We start from the raw sequence: 22,147 nt of genomic DNA on the forward strand, positions 1-22,147 counted from the left end.
GCAAAACTGGGGAAATCGGGGCTGGAACCGAATCCACCGACTCCCCATACAGAGACATTGTTCTCACAGACACCTCCCGGCACACCTGGAACATCTGAAGCTGGGTCAAGTCCACCAGGACGCTCCCAGCTGTTGGAGAAGTCACTTCTATCACCTGCAAGCAAAAACCCAGTGAGCAATTATTTACTGTGCACACAGTGAGAGTGACAATTCCTGAACCCGAAGTTAACAACAGACCCCAAAGATCTGGAGAGCCAACATGGAGAATTCCCACCCTTCTGCACAGCAACAGGGAAGAACAAATAGTAAACAGAAATTGTTGTTATAACCATTTGAGAAACTGGTTATTCTATTAAATATTACTATATTCCTTCCTACTCCAGGTTTTAACTCTCCTTGTTCCAAAACCTACACTTTAAAAGGCAATCCCTTTTTTTGGCTTCTCTTTCACCTGCCTTCCCAGACTTCTTTTTTGACTCATGTAGAGGAAAAAGCATTTCCATGATAAAAGAGCAATCATCCAATACAGCAGCACTCTGGTTTCCACTGTGCTACTTTAAACAGCCGTGGCTTGCCTCTCCCATGGCCAGTGGCACAACATCACATATGCAGAAGACTGCAGGCCACTTTTAATACAGAGTATCCCTGAAGGTTCTTTACCAGTGCTCATACTGGACCCTGGGGTGTTTGTACACAGCTGCCTTCGCCTGTCCCTTCATTTAAAAAAGAGCTGGAGAATTACACCTCACTCTAGTAGTGCAGCCCCAAGTGCTGGTAAGGTTGTGTATATGTACTTGTATCCTGTCTATGCCTTGTGGATTCACTGCTCCCCCAAGGATCAAGCTGGTGCCTAGGGTGAGACAGAGGAGGCTGACATAAATTGTCCTGGTTTGCTAGTGAGGGGTCCTGCCACAGGAACTTTCTTAGCTTAGTTATATTAAAACCACACAAAAAGTCTGGACAACACATCTCTTCTGGTGTGCATCGGTCAAAACAAATAGCCCAAGTGTTGTCCCTTCTCCAAAATTATTCCTTTCCAAGGCAAGGACTGTCACTGCCTCCTCAGGGCATGCTTACTGGATCAAGCTTTCCAGGTCCTGAGGCTCTGCAACTGCCCCTTACCCCTGCACCAGCTCCCAGTCCCCCACCAGCACAAGGTCAGCATTGCGCAGCGCCAGCACAATACCTTCTGTCCATCTGCATACACAGCGTAACCTGTGACTCGAACTCCATTGGAAGATCCTTCAGCATCAATGGTGACAGGTAACCAGCTGATAACGAGGATACCTGGCGAGGGACCAGCTTCTACCTGGACATCCAAAGGAGCATCAGGTGTGCCTGTGAGAGACCAAACAGATTTTACCTCTAGTTTACTTCACTTTAGCATAAAGCTAAACTAAACCCTGGTTAGAATCAAAGAGAAAACTCCCACACCAGACTTGCCCCTGCAGAACCGTACCAGGATAGCCAGGCTAGGCTTGGGAAAAGCTAGAACCAGAGAAAATGGGCTGCTTTTGTTCTATGAAAGCTTTAATGCACAGAAAACAGAACTTTGCAATAGTAACTGAGGCGAAGATGCAGCAGCCCTTAGAGCAAGGTTATGGCAAACCGTATCTTCCATGCCCACAGAGACATGCTGCTAAAATCAGCAAAGAGAATGTCTTCCCAGAGCAAATGAAAACAAAGAGAGCATAAACTGTTAAAATAAAGGAAGAAAAACATTAAGACAAAACAGAACAGCATGTCAGGCTTAGGGACTACTAAACCTTGCTTCCCTTCACCCCAAGGCTTCACAGCAAAATAATGACAGAGCGCGCTGCTCCAAGCACTCCATGCAGTGGCACTGGGCATAACTGCTCTGATACCTGCTAGTGGGGTAGTGAAGTGTATCACAGCTGAGTTCTGCTCCTGCCCCTGTGGGACCTCTTCCCAAGGTGCTTTCAAGGGCCGGGCCTCCAACTTGGCAACATACTGAGTGCTGGGCTGCAGGCTGCGGAAGGTGTACCAGTAGACCCCAGGTTTTGTTATGTCACACTCCTCCCCATTGAGATAGACTGCATGGTTGTAATTGCTGTTGCAGGGAAGCCACGTGAGCTCTGCTGACGTGGCAGTGACGCTTCTGACTTTCAGCATAGTTGGTGCCATACAAAAATCTTGCCCCACAAAGAAAGTGCATCGCAGTTTATCAGAACTGCCTTGCTCTGTCACAGTCTGCACAGATACACGGTAAGCCTTTGTCTTTAAATCCAGCTTTTCAATCACTGCTTTGGTCTGAAAGCCACTCTTCACATTTTGACGTAGCTCTTCATCCACATAGATGTTGTAGCTTTGTACGTCTGGGCAGCCAGCTGGCAAAAGTGGTGGTTCCCAGCCTACAACTATGCTTCTGGCAAGCTGCTTGATCAAAGTCAATTTTCTTGGGTAAGGCACTGCTGTATGACTAACAGGTTCCTCCTGGTCTCCTTCTGCTCTACTGGTCAACGGGCTGACGCTACTCTCTTCAACAGAGAAATCACTCTTATCTCCACTGCTGGTGCTTGCACTGACAAAACTTTTCTCCCGGTATGAACTATGGGTGAGATCGTTCAGCTCCGAAGGCAGAAACGTCACGAGGTCATCATCTGAGACTCGCTCAACAAAATTGGAGGGGACCAGCCCTCGCCGGCCATCCATCAGCTCCCCTAAATGAGAAACAGGAAACCTGTTACTACTGCACCTCCTGTTCAGCCTTCCAACCCATCTATGAGGACAATGTGACAACACCTATGCTAAGTCACAACTATACTGCAGCCAGGAATGAAAAAAAAAATCCTCTGAGAGGTTATTCCTGGATTTCCTAAGGCTTCCGTAGTTAGATCCTAATAGTCACAGTGAGAAGACTCACTGTTCCACACATTCCAAAGCCAGTTAACTAGAAAGCTGTTTTGTGTAATTAGCTTAAAGGCGTTTCCTTCTTTGTTATCCTATTGCTCTTCATCACGGCTCTCACTAACTCAAGTGTCTTTTTCTAGCCTTCCCACACTACGCAGATTGGCTGGGAGAAGATGTAAAACCATCATACAGATTTGGGGTTTGTAAAACTTCCTCAAGAAAGTCCACCTTTCCAGCTCTGCATGCAGCTCTGGCCGCCTTTTTAGTTCCCTCCTTTGTTATATTAGCTTCTGTAACAAAGATGTCCCAAAAGGACCTATGGGGATGACTGATGCCACAGCACTCTCGGTACGTGCAAGAACCATCAATGACAGTCAAATAAGCAGTGCATAGGGGTTGCACTTGCTTTCCCCTTTCAAACTCTCCCTACAGCAAATCAATTGAAAGCAGGGGAAGCAGAAAACATTAGTAAAGAATAATCTTTTTATTCTTTAAACAATAAATAAACAAATAAATACATGAGAAGCTTGGAAATAGAAAGAAAGAAACAAACAAACAAACAGAGGCAGAACATCAAAGAGCAAGCAGCGCAACATGGCATGCATTTGCCTCAGCCCTTGCAAAGCACCTCAGTAAATTAGGAGCCTTCATCCCACTGAGTAAGGCAGCTCCACACAGAAACTCCATTACAAATTTACAGTCCACAATGCTTGGTTTCAATTCCATCTGCCTAATAGTCGACCAGGATCATGTTTTCAAAGGTTCCAAAAGAGAAACACACTGTGTGCCACCGAATAGGATAACAAGTGTAGTTTGAACTGCTTATCTTAGATCCTAACTCTGCCAAAAGAGCAAGAGGTAATTGAGCCCATCAGCTGTCTACAGTCTCTGGCTTACTATGCAGTCACTGGAAAGAGGGAAACACACCATCTGCAGAAGGTGCCCAAGGCTGAACGTGTTCCTCTCCGTGGCTAGGGAGGGACCATATGGGGATGAAACCTGGAGCTCTGCTGAAAGCAGTGGCAAAATTCCCACTGAAATCACTAGACCAGGATTTCATGTTTTAGACTTCATTTAATCATGACATAAATGAACCCTTTTTGACAGAATCTGCTATTCCCTCTAACAAATGAACTTTGGGCAGAAAACCTTTATCCTGAGGCTTCAAGATTCACTACATTTCTCTCGTTTGATTTGTTTGGGGTTTTTTTAAGAGAGGTCATCTCCAGAGCAGTGTGGTCACATTTCACTCTACTAAAACACACCTTCAAAGAAGCCATCTTCATCCATTTCTCCATAGATGTAAATATATTCTCCAGCAGTCAGTGGAAGCTCTGCCTCTGGATTTTCATTAGGTCCATCGAAAGGATTGTAGCTGAAATATTTACAATATGAAGACTTACTTTGTACAGGATATTTCACAGCAACACACTGTCGTTAGATCAGCTTACAATTCACTGGGACTGCATCCAGTTTTTGCAAGCAGCAAATTCCACAGACAACAGTCGAGACTCTAGTTTACAGTTTTATATCTAACTAATATGTTCAAAAAGCAGCTAGGGATAATTTTCTGAGTAGCAGAACAGAAAACATCAGGCCTGTGATGTCTGAAGGAACAGATCAGAGTGACTCAAGTGTAAGAAAAGACTTGAATTACCTGAGAGCCTGCTATGCTTCTGAGGGTACCAAGCAGATAAACTGTAGGGCTGCATTTCCAAATAAACATTCTTAAATTCACCTGCACCACTAGCTATCTGATGTAAAGAGCTCTCCACATTTCATGCATTTAACAGTCTTGACACCTACCCCCCCAAAAAAAAATTGAAAATGTCCAAAACTTGGCAGATTACACTTTACCTGTCATAAAAGGTAAAGTGACAGTCATGGACAAGCACAGCATCTCAAAATTCCCATGTTTAAAACCCTAAGAATGAACTGATCTGTGCAAGAACAACATACACGAGAACAACACAGCCTTTTCCTTCATAATTTCATCATTATCCAGCCCTCAGGATCCAAGCTATGAAACTCTCAGTGCTGTAACTCCACATTTAAACATCAGTACAAACCCTTCACTAGCATGAACATGACAAATACTTCGGTAATAGGATTTGGAGTCTGGGCGGTTCTAACCTGCCTTCCCAGTGATACTTGAGTTAATCAGAGGGTCTATCACAGGAAAATGCCTCATGAAAAACTGGGCATCTGACTGGACAAAGCTTTGCAAGCGTCTACTGTAATTCCTACTCTTTAGTCTTTAAAAGGGAATTCAACATGTCAAAGCAATGTTACCTTCTCTATGAGCTGGGTGAGACCTTGTGGACCCAAGACTCAGACATGAAAACACAGATCACATTTGCTCTGCTCCTCACAAGCACAGAATCTTCCCAATTCTCTTCCTCTAACCGAGCTGAAGGGCATGTCAATACTCTGAACTGTAACTAGCAATTTGGGTTTGGCAATGTTGGCTCAGTGGACAGCAACAGTTATCAGAAAATCTGGGTTTATTCTGTGCATTTTTATTTATTGATTGATTGATTGTCCTTTCAAAGTCGCAGCCAGAAAGATTCTGGCCAAAAACTTCAGGAATTCTAGGCTGAAATATCCTTAATTGTTGGAATAAGATTTCTTGGAGAAAATTTCTTGGACTATTCTGGAGAAATCAGACATTTCAAGGAATGTGCCCATTCAAACTCATTTTTCCATCCAATATCATATTTAAAAAAGTCAATGTTACACACGATGCTCTTCACTGACCAGCTCATGAGCTTCCTGTGGTTTTGTTAAGCTAAGCACATGGATTTGCTTGTGCAGCAAACAACTGGTCTCAAAAGATCCCATGAAGAAACAAGATACATGGTCTAACCCACCCCTATCAGTGGTGAATCCTAAAGAAGAGTGTGAATTAGGCAGCTATGAGATAACCTCTCTAACTTCATAGAGCACAAGAAATGACCCATTACCTGTATCGAGCTAAGAACACTTGGAGCTTTGCAGGGCCTTGGCTGCCTGGCTCTGGCATTAGAGAGATGCTGTCAACATCCAGTTCTTCCATTTCACTTGCGGTGTCCACCTAAAAACATTAAAGATGTATGATATGGCCCAAATCAACAGTAAAGGAACACTCACAGGCTTTGAACATCAGTGAACAAGTCCTCTGAGCTCATGCACAGTGCCAATCTGGCCACTGGGCTATGGGCCATCTTAGAAGAACGGCTTCTAAGCTGAAGAAGCAGTAATGAGAGGCAACAGCTCCAAGCTGCAGGTTCAGGCGTTCCAGTCAGACATTAGGAAAAACTCCTTGCCCAGGGGTGATGCAGCCTAGAGACAGGTTCCCACTGTGGCGGGGAACTCGAAGCCTCAGCCAAGCTAAGCCACAGCCACCCCGAGCTAGTGACAGTGACAGCCCCACTGGAGCAGGAGACTGGACTAGAGGCTCAGGAGATCCCTTTCACCCTACATACCCCTAACTCAGTATACTCAGTCTCTAAGCACTTTTGTTGAGGCAGTTCCCCTCCAGCAGCTGAACATACTTCAATGTAATGTTTATGTACTTTCAAAACATTAGCTAGAGCTTTGGTTGGACCCGTAAGGCCTCTAGTCCAAACAGCTGGCTCTGGTAACAGCCAGCTGAAGGAAAGTGTACAAGAGACAAGCATTAAACTCATCTTCTTGGTATAGTCTCTCACTTTCTAGCCATCAGCTACTTATGGACTTGCTAAGCTGGAAGCTGCACCCTGAATGCATTTGGTGGCTACTGGCAGAAGCACCTTTGAGAAATTTGTCTCAGTCTCTTGATCACAGTGACATTTCTGGAGTTTTATATCCAGTGGAACAAGTTACACAAAGCAACCGTGCTTCTTGAGGAAATTTACTTCCCTTGTGTTTGTTTGAAATGGTGCCAAGGAACCGATTCAAGCTGCCTTTCTAAAGTGGACCTCAAAGCAAATGTATTTGTGGTGAAGACCCAGACACCAGAATTCAACGTGTTTTTTCTAGTATATGAACTGTCAAAGTCAATCTCTAAGAAGTTCAGAGCACCTTTTCAAGGTAGCATACTCCTTATAATGCAATGTTGCATCATGTCCTAGGACAACAAACACCTGCGCCCTGTAACACCCAAAGGCAGACACAAATGGGGTAACTTTTAGTAGCCTGGTGTGCTGGTTTTGGCTGGCATAGTTAATTTTCTTCCTAGTAGCTGGTATAGTGCTGTTTTGGATTTAGGGCAAGAATAATGTTGATCACCGATGTTTTAGTTGTTGCTAAGCCATGTTTACACTCAGTCAAGGACTTTCAGCTCCTCACACCGTCCCACCAGCGAGGGGGCTGGGGGGGCACAAGGAGTTGGAAGGGACACAGCCAGGACAGCTGATCCTGACTGACCCAAGGGATATTCCAGACCACATGGATCATGCTAAGCATATAAAGCTGGGGAAAAAGAAGAAAGGCGAGGGGGGACATTCAAGGTGGTGGCGTTTGTCTTCCCAAGTCTCTGTTATGCGTGATGGAGCTCTGCTCTCATGGAGATGGCTGAACACCTGCCTGCCATGGGAAGTGCTGAAGGAATTCCTTGCTTTTCTTTGTTCACATGCGCGGCTTTTGCTTTACCTATTAAACTGTCTTTGCCTCAGCCCATGAGTTTTCTCACTATTACTCTTCCAGTTCTCTCCCTTATCCCAATGTGGGGGGAGTGAGCACTCAGAAAACATCAGTGGACCAAAGAGCAAAAGGTACCTCCCATGCCACTACACCCTGCCCCACCCACAGAACCACTTTACCCTAAACTGTCACATCAAGTGACATGCAGCAGAGGGTATGAAAGGCTGCCTAAGCGAACCCTACAGTACTATGTAAGAGCTCCTGGGGAGCAACAATGTGGATCTTGGTGACACAAGTAAAGCCTATTTAATTTCATCCCTCTGCTAGCACAAACTCAGCATCTTTTCATGATTGTTTTCACCAGTAAAACACAAAAACACCAGCAAAGAAGTCTTAACTCCTCATCCACAGCTCAAGGCCAAAAATAGTCTGGACACAGCTCCTCAGCATGCTAAAAATGAGTCTGTAGCCTTTGTGTGTTTTACTAGTAGCAGAGATGTCACAAGGAAGCTTAGCAAGAGCTTTTCCATACCACCCATCAACTGACCTCCCCTCCCCACTCCCTCTCCAAGATGCCAACTCTTTATCTACTAAGTTGTTTCCTCCCTGGAACACAGCAATACTAAAACCAGACATGGGCTTCCAAGGCCTTTTCTACTTTTTCCTACAGCTTTTCTCTTATTTTTCCCCCGTTCTCTTCAGGCAGCCAGGAGGGAATGAATAGAACATTACTGATGCTCTTAGCAATTCCTCTGTGGTTAGAATGCACAGGCCACTGAGGGAACTCCCATACTGACCTCTGGAGTTGGGCAGGATTTTGGACTGTTCTGCATGGATTCTGATTTTGAAGAGTTTGACTGAGATTCCCCTTTCTTGGCTTGCTTCTGAGAACTGGCAGCAGCAACTGGGGAGCCAACAGAGGCATCGGGCGCCTGATGCGCTGACTCCAACTCATTGGTCTCCTCATTGTGAACCTTCTTTGTGCCCTGGTGAGTGAGCAATCCAGGAACAGTTGATTCTGCAACAAAACAATCCATCCACCACTTTTAGCCACAGACAGAAAACAAGATGAGCAGGGAGCATCACCACAAGCAAACACCCTTTAGAGCAGCTCAAGTCTCTGAAAACATGACTCATTTGAAAGTGCAACAGACTGGACACCCTGGGCTCTCTGATGAGAGAAATGCCAAGTTCTCTTTACGATCTTAAAAGAAACCAAAGCTATTTACAAGAGAGAGAAACAGAGATCCCAAGTGAATTAAACATTTGCATTATTTCCTTTATACCTTTCCAGCTACCCAAACAACAACTCATTTACCCTTCTCCCAGTGGGGCTGTGGGGTAGAGCTGCACAGAGCAAGAGGAAGCTCCGAAGTCACCAGGGTCGAGGTGAGCAGGTCGATTTTTCCTGTTTGAAGCCGGAATTGTTTGAGTTCCTGAGACAGGAGGCTGAACTGCTCTGTCTGGCTGCGACACTGCTCTTCTAGATCCTTCACCCGAGCCTGACAGGAGAGACACAAGATGAGGCACAAACCCATATCACAAGTGAGGCTCAAAACAGCATTTGTCTTTACTGCATCTTTTCAGTGGGTCTCAGACTCCAAGAAGCCGGAGGTGAGCCCTGCCCAGGACTGATCATTAGGAAATGGCAGCTCTGCACCTATATTATCTTTGAAAACCTGAGACTCCTCATCCATGAGGAGCCTGACTGCAAGCTCAGTTAGGAATTATCCTTGAATTGCTGGCTTTGAGTTCGATATCCTATCCAAGCCCTGCACAAGACCAGATGACAGAAGTCAAAAGATAAATAAGCCTTGAAAAGAAGAATATCAAAAAGGTTTTGTACATTTACTGGAGCATCAAAATCACATCTCCAAAAGGAATTGCCTTCCCAATGCTCTATCTCACCCATCACTCCAGAGGCTCCAGCGAGCTCCCAAAACCCTCCCTTGGCCTCCCCACTATTCTGGGCAGGATGCCCAATTGTCTCTGCAGATCCTGGCTCTCCAGGCACCCGGAAGAGCAGAAAGCATCAGCATCTGGCCCATGGTGCAGAACATTTCTTTGCTGCAGGCAGCCCACACACTTTGCCACCAGGTCCTACAGGGATGACGTGCTCCTGGAAAGATACATCTCAGCAAGATGGGATCCTGGGGAGCCTTGGGAAATACTATGGAGAGGGAAGGACACATTCCTACTGGAGAACCATTTGTATTTTCTAGTGTTCTCTTTCTACCATCTCTAGATCTCCTCCTTCCAAAATATTGCTGAGTCCTGCCTGTCCACGCACCTCCCCACGTACTCCCTAGGTGCAAGCATATCAATTCCCAAAGAATGCAACTGCTCCTTTCCCTCTTCCCACTCTCCCACCAGGCAACAGCTTACCCTGGCTTCCTAGACAGATATCCTGCACAGACCCTGCTCATGCACCTCTGCTAACAAGTAAACAAAAAGCATTAGTGCTGGATGGGAATGTATCATCTCATCAGTTGTTCTTCAACTGAGTTAATGCAGATGATATTTCATTTAACATCAGTGCATCTGGTTGAGGTGCAGGCTCTGCTTCGCAGGAAATGACATCTGTTCCCTTTTTTCTCTTTGGGCTGAGATCACAGCAGGCTTTGCACTCACTCATCACTGCACAGGTGAGAGGCATCAAAACACACAACTGCATTGTGCTCTGCAAAATTTTCCATTCTGCAAAAGATGTTTCAAGTGTTTTCTCCTTCCAACTCAAAAAATAAAACATGCCATAGTAGATTAGGCGAGACAAAGTCTGGGTTTGAGGCAGCTCTAAGAATAACACATCTGACCTGGAAAATACTTTCTCCCGGGTCTAGAGTACCACAAAGTCTTTCTAACCCACCCCCAACTGACCTCTGAGGGTGTATCTTTATTTTATTGTGACATATCTGTTTGAAACACATCAGTTTATCACTTGTTTCCTTCACAACTAGCTAGACGCTCTCAGTTTCTAAGGGAAGCCCAGTGAAGTCTCTGAAGTCTGGCAAGAAGTAACTGTCTCTGAATTGAAAGAGAGTATCAGATGCCATGAGCAGCTTCCAAAAGTGTCTGTATTCTCCACTTGCTGAGAGTCACCTCTTTGTTCCCTGAGTCGTGTTGTACAGGATTCCTGAGCCAGCAGATGCATCTGGATATTGTGTTTAATAGCATCATGATAGTACCTTGGTTCTGTAAATGTACTAATCAGTTTTAACTCATTTATACTGGTGGCCAAGCTGATAGCCTGGATAACCCACAATTTAATTCTGAGATACCCCATTAGTCAAGTGTCTTTTAGATCGTGTGTTATTCAAGACAATACAAGCACCCCTTAAGTACTACTGCCACATCACACACAACGTGTACTTCTAGTGGACTACTTGCAGAGGTTCACACACAACTGAGCAAGCAGCACGTTTCCAGAAGAGTGGTAGGAGGCAGGAGGATCAGGAGGAGGAGCCTAAGGACATGGCCAGGAGCTTCAGGGAACCAGCAGGAAAGCAGGAATCAAACCCCAGACACAGAAGAGATAGGAGACTTTTGTGTCTATGCCCAACCCAAAAAGAGGAGAAAGAGAAGCCTCTCACCAACTCAGATTGAGTAGCATGATTACCAGAACAGGCTGCAAGAGCAGGGAGCAGAGCTTGGTGGGGTCAGTTCAATCACTAATTCAGGAACCTGCTCTGATTCTCCACACCAAGCTAGATCCAACCACCACTAGCTCAGCCCTGCCTTCTTAGACACTGTCCTTGGCTGCTCTATTACACTTCCCCTACACATGACAGTCCCCAGCCAGATGTCCATTGTTACCTTTCTCCAAATCTTCTGCTATATGTTTTTGATAGCAGAGAATCATGATGCTGCTAGGAAGGAACTCTATGGGTCTGCAGTCCAAACTCCTGCTCAAAGCAGGGCTAACACCCAAAGGATTAGAGGAACATCGGTAACTCCACACAAGTGTAGGTGCTACTTCTCCAGGATGTGGATATACCCTGATAATGTCCTTGGGCTGTTCCAAATTCCTTTCCTAAACATTCCCAATACTGTACTTGCTTTTTTGACCAACCTTGTGAATAAGGTTGACATTTAAAACATCACCCTACCTCAAGCACTGCATTTCCTTCCCAACAGTAGTTCAGAGCCTGTGCACGTTCAGTCATGGTGACTTCTCTTCCATGTGCACAATACCTTATATTTAATCTTCCCACAGCTCTTTGCAGTCACATCTAAAAGTGACTGCAGAAGCAGTTTTCTATCAGCTATGAGCCCCAGCACTTCCATATAAGCTTTCCAAATCATTTGGGATCAAGCCAGACAGCACAGCTCCCAGCTTCAAGCACTATAACCTCTTCTGTGAAAACTTATTCCCAGTCTCTGCTTCCCATCTTCCAACCAATTCCATCCAAAGAAAGCAGGACCTGTCTTTTTCTCCACAGCACTTACATTTGCAGTATTGCTTTTGGGTTTTGAAGAAAACACTTCACTCTCAGGATGCAAGTACCTCCCAAAAGACCTTTAAATGTATGTGACACGTGCAGAAGGTGCTCAGTGGAGAAGTCTAAAAATCTGGAAGTGTCAACAAAATAAAGCTCCTAATTCTAATTGGTCAAGAAAGCAAAGCATTTAAAGAGAAAGGCAGCTGCTCCATCAAACTCAATAGTAGCTCCTTTAATTACATGTCTGTCTTGGAGATGACACTCTTGCAATCTTTTCCTGAGTATTGTTAAAACAAGAACATCAAGCAACTGGCAAAGTTAGGACAGAGGAGAAAAACGTCCTGTTCAACAGAATTATAGTAGTACCTGCATGCAATCCAAGGTACTCTGGTAGCAATAAGAAAAGCAAAAAGAGATATAAACCCACATCAGCAGTTACACTAGCCAAAACTCAGTAATAACCCAAAATATTGAGCTTAATAAATCAAAGATAACCCAACCCTCAGTTTGAATGGAATTGTTTTCTCACCGCCTTACAGTGTTTGCCTTGTCCATACTGAGATTCCCATCTCATTCCCAGAAGCATCTACTTGCTAAACAAAAGCCAAATTCCACATACCAAATACATGAATAAGAAAACCATGCACTTTTTGAGAGCCTCCAAATCATGGTATGCTTTGAGCCAAATCACAACATCCTTTGAGTGTCAGTGATAAATTTCAAGCCCTCTTTTCCCAGCACATTTCAAGCACCCATAAAATCAACAGAATGGACACCTGGTGTCCAGAACTTTCCCCAGGCCTGAGACCAAGCAGTGCTGAGAATCAAGGCACAGCTAAAAACCTGGCTTTGATATGATTTCAAGCAGCTATCAGCCTGCAGAGCCATGCATCCTGCTCCTGGTGAGACAAAAAGCAGCAAAGTTGAGCCAACCCCCCTAATTTTGCCCAACACTGATGTTCTGGAATGACTGTGATTATAATTAAGTTGCCTAAATGACTGTTTCTTCACATTAAAGTAGCTTTTAATGTCTCTTTCTTTGGTCCACCTGGTCTCATTGACTTATAAAGCATCTCTGTATCAGTAGCATGAACGCAAGAATATTTAACTGATGAGGCCCTTGCAGAACACTACCAGCCTCTCAAACATAGAATGACTGTCTCTTTCTTCCTTTGCACAGGTAGATGTCTACTTTAAACCTAAGTAGCTTTTCCAATCTTTCAATTAAATAGTTCAGAAAACATGTTGCAAGCACCAAACCTCCCTTCTCTTAAAGGCTGCTAAGAAGCCAGCTAAACATCATCAGAGCAGCACCCACATCAGCTCTGATCCTGTCTCTGTAGCCAAAAGCAGATGTCCCAGAAAGGACATGACAGTGGGGCAACACATCATGTCACTTCCCCATGATATTTACACAGCCTGCAACAATTTCAATCCTATTCAGTAGGAAGGAGCACACCATTATCGGGCTCTACAGTCAGGCCCCCTTCAAAGGAGATGCTATTTGCAGCCACAGAGCAATCTCCTCCATCAAGGACACTTACCAACTTGCTTAGCTATCCTGGGCTCCAAACAGCCACAGCACAGCAGTAAACACAGGCAATGCAGCCTGCCACCTCTGACTGTATGCCCCCAGTAAAGACAGGGCCATGGCCTCCTCAGTATTGAGATTTCACTGGCCAGCGGTTGCATAGCAAGGCATTCTGCTCAAGCTCAGATTAGGAAATGACATTAAGAACAAAAGATACCAAATATGCAGCCACTAATCCATCTCATTTTCTTCTGTCTTACCTCTAGAAGCTGTACTGCTCCTTCATGTTCTCTTTTTGCCTCTGCCTGTGCCTAAGAAGGAATAAGAAAGGGAGTAAATAGGGAAGCAGACTGCCTAAGTTCACTTCTACTATCATTACCACCTTGACAGACCATTACAGATTTAGAACAGTGTACAGACTGAAAGCATCCTTGGTCTTTGGACAAACAGCAGTGAGAGATCAGAACTGCCACTGACGAGAAAAACCCTTCACTTTGCTCAAGTACCAGAGTTCACCTAGACACAGACCCTCTTCCCGGTTTACTTTATTCTATAAACTCAGATACACCTCTCCATACACTGTACTTCCAAGGAAGAAGGGTGCAGGACTCCAATCACTTTCCAGGGATTCAGTGAGTAAAACCTCCATTCCCTCATGTACTGCCTACCTGCTGCAACCGCCTGACCTCCTCTTGCTTCTCCTGCAGGACTAGCAGCGCCTCCTTGTGCTCGACTTCCAGCTGCTGCCTTCGCTCAGCCACATTTCTCATGTGCTGCAGAACAAGTCACAGACAGCTGAAGGTTGACATTACTGAAACACTGCCCTGTGTCCTATCACCAGCCATGAACTCAAAGCGTGGTCTGTACTTCATGTCATCATCAAGCAGAGGAGAAAGTAAGAAACTCTTACCACAAACCAGAGCAACAGTCAAGAAAATCCTTAAATCAGTGACAGCCACCTTATTTCCCCTCCCACCCAAATTGCTGAAGCAGTCTTTCCAAAGCACCTCTGCCCACTTCAGAAGGCCACGCTCCAGGATCCCACGGAAGCAGAATTAGCAACAGAAGCACAGAGACAAAAGAATGGGCAAAAAAAAGCAAAGAGACAATATGTGCCATCCAAAAGCAGCACTAAGCGTCCAGACAGTCCTTTCAGCCATGTGGATCCTACTGACCTTCAGCACCTGCTCTAGATTCTCCAGCTTGCTTTGCAGTCCTTGATTTGTCTGAATTACTGAATCCCGTTCCTTAGTAACCAAAACCACCTGCAATTTCAGGTCAGCATTCTCAGCTTCAACCTGAAAAGAAAGGATTTTCAGTTAGCACAGTATCCACACGTAGCCATAGGTATTCCTGGTATAAATAATGAAGGACAATTTATTTCTGTATCTCAATAGGTTGTTTTGCAGACGGGTTTTCTACTTGTCATGATACCAAAACCATGAACCTCCTCTCCCCCTGGCTTTCACTCTGAACAAATACACAAGCATTTGCATCAGTCCTCAATGTGACAAACACCTGATTTGCACTAAACTCATCTCCCCTCTCCATTTGCAAGGAAGAAGGGACTGGGATATGAACAGGCTACAGACTGAAGTGGTATGACCAAAGCACAAAGGTCTACAAGCTTTTTAATCCTAGATCCTAGGGTTAAACATAGAGAGCAGTACAGGAAGCTCAGTAGCCTGCTGAAATCATGTTGAACTCCTCCACTTACTGCAGGAAATTCCACCAACTGATTTTGTTCCTAAAGTGAACTGTGGCTTGCTGACTATTAGCAATGCAGATTATCAAGTGAAGACAAACATTTCTACTGAGAATAAACAGTTATTAAATATGTGGGAAACCTTATGCGTGGTGGCAACATTGACACACAGGACAAACAAGTGACTTTCTCACCCTTGTGCATTACATTTGTACAGAGAAGGAGCTGGGAACAGAAACCCATAGAGGATCTTCGTTGGAGTACCAACTCTTCCACACGCAACACGTTCCTAGAGCACAACCCTCCCCTGAAATCTGCTCTGCTAACTGAACACTGCAAGTATCCTGCCTTTGTCCCAAGGCCTGAAGCTTCTGCGGTTTCCATCTGAATTGCAGTGGGGACTTTTCCCCTTCCGAATCATCAGCCACCAAATCCCCTATTCGAGCATGACAAACAATGTCAGAGGTGACCGAGGATTTTCAAACCCACCATAAGAACCTTCGGTTCTTAAAAAGGGCCTATAAGAAAGATGGGGAGCGATTTTTAGCAGGGCCTGTTGTGATAGGACAAGGGGTAATGGCTTTAAACTAAAAGAGGGAAGATTCAGACTGGATGTGAGGAAGAAATTCTTTACAATGAGAGTGGTACAACACTGGCACAGGCTGCCCAGAGAGGTGGTGGATGCCCCATCCCTGGAGACATTTCAGGCCTGGCTGGATGTGGTTCCGGGCAACCTGATCTAGTTGAAGATGTCCCTGCTGATCGCAGGGGGTTGGACTAGATGAGCTTTCAGGGTCCCTTCCAGCCCAAACCATTCTATGATTCTATACGCTTGCACCACCTGCAGTGATGGGTTCTGCTGTGACCAGTGCACCCTGTTCCCCACCAACCACTTTCCATCTTTGGTTACGAACTCATGAACAAATTACAACAGGTAAACCAAGCATGAACTTAAGTAAGGACAAAGCATCTCACTCAAGCCTTGGGAAACTCTAATAAAAACAGGGCAGTAGCTGCTCTGCTTCCAGTTACAATGCAGTAACGCAGTTATGCAGGACACAGGTACAGAGGTGGCCACACGACCACTACTCAGCTGGCAACCTGAAAACCTGAGCTACCAGCAAGTTCTTCTCAGCACAATTTTACAGAAGCCAGTGCTCCATCTGACAAACAGGGACACTGATTGTTACCTGTCCTGCCCATCCAGCCTTCTCATTCAGCTGCAAGTTCTCTTCAGCCAGTCGTGCATTTTCACTCTGTACCTCCTGCAGCTGGATCTCCTGTCCAGGAAGAGCAGGCATTACCACACCAAGGGCCTCAGATCAACTCCCCTAAAACTCAGCAGAGCAGCTCCACTGTTCCTGTTGACTGACGGTACAGGATGCTGATGGGATGCTCCTTGAGCGGTAGAAGCCAACAGCATGCAGCACTGCTCAAGCAGACACCAGCCCTGTGGCAGACCATCTTTCAAGTTTCTTTTCATGTAGCCTCAAAGCCCACATAAAGACCTGTCCTTGTCTCCTTCACAGCTCCAATGCCACATTATTTACACCTCCACCCACAACAACTGATCAGTTTTCACTGTTGGTTCAAGATCAGAGTCTTCTTGACAAATTTTAGTTAAGGAAGAAATATTATTTGGAAGAATGATGCTAAAGAGAGTTCTAGACTGCAAACTCCAGAGTTTTAATGCCGGCTCTAACTCCAGGATCCAGTCTGGAGTTCAGCAACATGAGCCAGCTATCACTCTTGCCTTAGAAAATGTCTCTGAGCAGGCAGGAGAGCCATGGACATATGGAGAGACATTGACTGATTTTGTCAGGTCCAGCCCATCTGCAGCAACTTTGTACAGCATTAGAGGAATTTAACAGTTGCATGATCACACAACTCCACATATTCACACATACATTTCCCCATCTCGCTGTTTTACAGATCAACAAATATTGGCTGGCTATCCCTGTGTGCACAGCCTACGTCCCAGTGCATCAAGGTGAGCTGGTCCCTTCTTGACCTGGAAAAGCTAGTGTTCCTTAAATGCCCCACTCTAACCCAGACAACAACACCGAGCTATGCACAATGAACTGCACAGGATCCGAGCTGCACATTCAAACTGACCTGAACTGAGATTTGAGCAAGACAAAATATCTACTATTCAGAAGGTAAGCATGCTTGGCTGAAACTATACATTATCACAGTCACTAATGCCACCAGTGCTGCTCAGAAAAGTAGAAGAGAGAAATTCAGATGCTGTGAAATTAAACAGAGGTAAGATTTCATCCAACAAATAAGAAGCATAAGAAAATGACTGTTGGTTTGTGCAATTACCATCTCAAGATGCAGAAATCTTTCATTACTTGTCTGGAGTGCTTGTGAAAATGTCAAGTATCTCCTTGAGCTGGCAACGGCCATGGAGTTCCATCCAGTCATTTCTGCAGCTATATTCAAGCCATAGATGACAGACTAGCCAAACAACTCCAGCCTCAAGGGCTGGAGCCCAGAGTTTGTGACACCGTTCAAATTAAGAGAAAGGCTGGTGGCTCCTTATTAAGATAAATTGAAGAGAATCCAAGAGAGGCACACAACAACCTGGCTCCTGCCACCATGCTCACAACAGCAGGTAACAAGAACACTTACCAGTTCTTTGCATCTTTTATGCTTTTTCCTCACTTCATGCTCAAGGATTTCACATTTTTTGCGCTTTTTCTTGAGTTCAAATTCCTGCATGAAACAGGCATAAGTAGATCAACATGTCCACATTCTCACAGTGTGTGAGAAATTCAAGCCCAGCTTCTCAGTGCCAATGATGCTGCATTAAATGGCTTTATTTTCTTCAGAAAATCTTTGTGGCAAACAGAAACAACATAGAAACCCAGGGAGGTTTTTTAAAAGCCCAAAAACTCTCCCAGTAAAGCAGCTCTTCCCCTCTTCCCCCAAGCCTTTCGTCTTCTGGAAACAGTTCTGCATTTCCCATTTGCACAGATTGCTCCTGTTTTGTATGGAACAGTGTGGAGAACAGGATGCAGGGGACAAGAAGACAGAGCTGTGCAAAATATCCAGCTTGAAATGCCAGCTGCGCTATCTTAGCTCGTACTCTAATCCAACTGACATCTAACAGAGAGCAGACATCCCTCTGGTTATATACCTTTATCTGCAGTTTCTTGCTACCACTCTTGGTTCCCCAGATAGATAAAAGCTGCCAAACCTCATTGTGAACTGTCCTAGTTTGCTGGAATAATTCACACGGGACATACTCCACACATAACATCTCTCCCAGGTCAGCCATTCCTGTTCCCAGTTCAAGTAAAGCTAAACCAAACACAGCAGAGAATCTACTAGCATGCTTCCCTCTGATTTTAGTGTGACATGCTCCCCCGCGAACCCAGTACCTGGAGATGCCACCCTGCAACACTCTCCATGCAGATGGCCTGGGCTTTCTCACCGATTCCCCAGGCTTCCCACTTTTGCAGAGCACTCGCACCTAGAAAGACTTCGGTCTCCAAACTCCGTGCCTGGATTGCACGGGTGAAAACCCCAAGGGAAAGTAGAGCACTCCCTCACCCAAACCCAGGTTCACCACTCACCAGCTGCTGTATCTGTTGGCTGCTCTCTTGGTCTGTTATTGCATTTCTGGGAGGGAAATTTTCATGTCCTTCAGAAGCAGGTCCCAGCGGTCGCACACCTGGTTCCACCTGGAAAGCAAGCAAGATGGCAGAGAGGTTGGGGACAGCCAGGACTGTAGAGCACATCATGCACAGCGAGGGAGAAAAAGCTCTCCTGACAGTCCCACCTGAGAGCACAATGCTCCACATGAAAATCTCTGCACTGCACCACGGGACATGGAGAAAGGGGAACACCATGCCAAGGATCTCTCAGCCACCACAGACCTGCGCTGGGAGTCTTCAGGAGCCCAGCACACACCAACCCAGCTTGACTGAACCACCCACATGCAACAGTGAGCTCCAGAAAACTCTCAGATACGAGTTCCCGTTCGTGCCTCACCTAAGGTTTCAATGCAAGGCACCAGCAACACCTCTCATAGCCCTCTCTGAAGCAATAAAAAGATGGATTCCCAGCAAAAAGCTAAACGAAAGGATGGCATTCCCAATGACAGACAACTGCCAAAATAACCACATTATAAATTTGCCCACATGGACCCAATTTCCACCCAAGAGCAAAGACATACTCCCAGCACCATGCAGAACCTAGACTCATCACTGTGTCAAACAACTGATAAACAAGACTGGCACAAATCACAGAGACAGCTGTGACCTGGAGCTGCACCATCTCACTCACAGAATAGAATCAGAGAATCATTTAGGCTGGAAAAGACCTTTAAGATCACCAAGACCAACTGTTCACAGTAGGGACTGGAAGGTGCTCAATGAGTGAGCCAGGTGCAAGGAATGTGTTCAACCATTCAGTTAAAAATCACTGTAGAGCAGCTGCTTTTCAGCCCAGCACTATCTGCACTGACTGTGGCAGAGCCTCTGCTGAGAGCAGAGTGTGGGGCTGTACCACTGGCTGGCATCCCCAGGCTATACCAGCTAAAGCCACATATAGAACAGACACAGAAGTACCTGACCTTTCGCAAATGACCAGAAAGTTTAAAGCATTCCACAGAGGAAATTCAAAATGTTGTAGACTTTCTAGAAAGCTCTGCCCTTGGCACCAGCGTGTCACAAGAGAATCACTGCAGTGTTTTGTGCCAGAGCACGGCCCCTTCCCTCGGCTGTGCCAGGGCAGCATGGGGCCAGCAAACTTCCGTGGGCCCCAGGACAGGGTGGGGAGGAGGGCTGGGCTTGCTATGGTTGTTTTTAACTCAGATCCATCACGTCCACTACCCAACATGAGCTGCACCGAGGCAAGTGAAGGGATGTGGGAGCAAGCAGTGCTAAGCAGGAGGCTGTTTGCGCCAGCACTGCCACTGAAAGAAATCCCTGCTAAAATCTGATTTGTCATTACAGAGATAAGCATCATCCCAAACCCCTAAATAAAGGGGTAGAGAATCAGAAGGAAAACAGAGATTTTCCACAGACTCTTAGAGAAGCAGCTCACTTCTTACACTTTGAGGAAGTTCTTTAAAAGCAAGGGAATTCTGCCTTGACGAACTGTGATGGGAAGGGGGAGAGAAGAGCAAAGACATTTCTTTCAGTTGTAACTGTGGTTACTGCCCCAAGAGCTGACTTCATCCTCAGCACAGCACTTGCATGAATGCAGCCCCTTGAGCCCTGGATGTTCTGCGCTACAGGCTTTGCTAAAAGACAAGCAACAGCCTCCTTGTTCCCCCATCACTGCTGCTGCCCAGCTTAGTCCTGTTACTATTTATCAGCCGGAAAATCTTCTGACAATGAGGACAGACTCTCCTGAATCAGAGAAATAAAGAATATCATTGAGAAAGACCATAATGCAGGTTCTTGCCCAACAGAACCTGCAGAGTGAGCTGAAAACCAAAGTACAGAAGGGCTGTTCAAGGAAGACAAGTGCAGAGCAAAGGGAGATCAAAAACCAGAAGTCTGTGCATCCCTCTTCATCATGGAGGAATATGGAACAGGAATTTGGAACACTGGCACAGGGTGCCCAGAGAAGCTGTGGCTGCCCCATCCCTGGCAGGGTTCAAGGCCAGCTTGGACACAGGGGCTTGGAGCAACCTGCTCTAGTAGAAGGTGTCCCTGCCCATGGCAAGGGGTTGGAACTAGATGAGCTTTAAGGTCCCTTCCAACTTTAACCATTCTAGGGTTCCCTGATTGTATGAATTTGGGGGGACCACCAGGGCAGAAATCTCAAAGTATGAAGAACAGAGCTAAGGATCTCTCTCAAAATGAAGTATCTATAAGAACTGTGGAGGCCAACAATACAAACAGTAACAAATCACCCAGAGTAGATAATATTCACTCAAGGGGTCAAAAACCCTCTTTGGCATGAACTGAATCTGTCACTTCAGCAGAACGTGACTCAAGGCGTGCAGTGTGTCACCTCTCTGACACTGCCTTAATATGAAGTAAATTGAAGGTGGCAAATAGGAAGATTATTCCAGTGGAGATCTGTGGAAACACAGAGCAGTACATTTGACACGTGTTCCGGGCAAGCTGACAGAAATCACAACAGAGATTAGGCAAATACGCAAAAAACCCCAACCAAACAAAAGTATATGGGGGAAATAAAACCCACACTCACAAATCTATAAAGAGTCGTTAGCAAACAACGGGGTGAGGGAGACCCAGTCAGTACAATCTGCCTGAGTGTGCTGAACACATGTAGTTACAGAGCTTTAAAAGGCTTCTGCAGACACTGAGCCACCACAGGAGGAGGGGAGAGGTTTTCTCTCGGTTAAATACCTAGTAAAAATGAAAAGACTAGTACAGAGGCAGCAGGAACCATGCTCTGCATGTACGGATGGAGCAAAGGGCCAAATGATGAAGAGGGCCCTCATGGCACAGAGATTACAGAAGGCCATCAGACAAATGATGCTTTAATAGAACACGGTGCTTAGACAAAAAGGCACAGATATCTACTGTGAAAGGGAGAGAAAACTTCATTATGCCACCATATAAATCAGTGACACTGCGCCTGGGATACTGCTCACAAGCAGCACTGCTTCCCCAGCACAAAAAAGTACAGAGAAAATGTACATCGGAAGGAAACAAAGATGATAAACACTGAATAATGGGAGAGAGCAGCAGCAACAACAACAGAACAGCTGAGAGGAGCCTGAAAACTGGGAGTGACTTGGGAAAGACAAACAAGGAATGAGTATTTAATACGCCTTCTATAAGAGAATGAATGAGCACAGCTGGTGGGTTCTCACACAGCCAACAGACGTGAAACTGCCTCGGGACACCGCTGGTACCGAGAGCTTCGTAAAGAACCCGGATGAACCTACACCAGACAAACGTACCGGGAGCTAGCGGACGTCCCACCCCGGCTCAGGAGCCCATGAACTGCCGGAGCTGGGGGGAACCGGGCACACAGAGGCCCGGCCTCACGCACCGCCCGCCGGGC

General features: G+C 45.7%; 1 protein-coding gene across 1 annotated transcript in view; it reads right to left on the reverse strand.

Moving 5' to 3' along the window:
• Positions 1-18,831, reverse strand: part of LOC104407107 (RIMS-binding protein 2-like) — a 37,948-nt gene extending 19,117 nt beyond the window's left edge. Inside the window, 13 exon segments of the mRNA XM_010016293.1 lie at positions 1-154; positions 1,187-1,338; positions 1,866-2,681; positions 4,137-4,246; positions 5,835-5,944; positions 8,271-8,491; positions 8,792-8,975; positions 13,704-13,754; positions 14,112-14,216; positions 14,619-14,741; positions 16,339-16,428; positions 17,783-17,866; positions 18,730-18,831. The exon segment at positions 1-154 is cut by the window's left edge and continues 29 nt beyond it. Of these exon segments, the coding sequence (XP_010014595.1) occupies positions 1-154; positions 1,187-1,338; positions 1,866-2,681; positions 4,137-4,246; positions 5,835-5,944; positions 8,271-8,491; positions 8,792-8,975; positions 13,704-13,754; positions 14,112-14,213 (1,900 nt within the window). The 5' untranslated portion in view covers positions 14,214-14,216; positions 14,619-14,741; positions 16,339-16,428; positions 17,783-17,866; positions 18,730-18,831.
• Positions 18,832-22,147: the final 3,316 nt, after the last annotated feature.

This window comes from Nestor notabilis, unplaced genomic scaffold (genome assembly GCF_000696875.1).
Source record: "Nestor notabilis isolate BGI_N333 unplaced genomic scaffold, ASM69687v1 scaffold4966, whole genome shotgun sequence".
Classification (NCBI taxonomy): Eukaryota; Metazoa; Chordata; class Aves; order Psittaciformes; family Psittacidae; genus Nestor; species Nestor notabilis.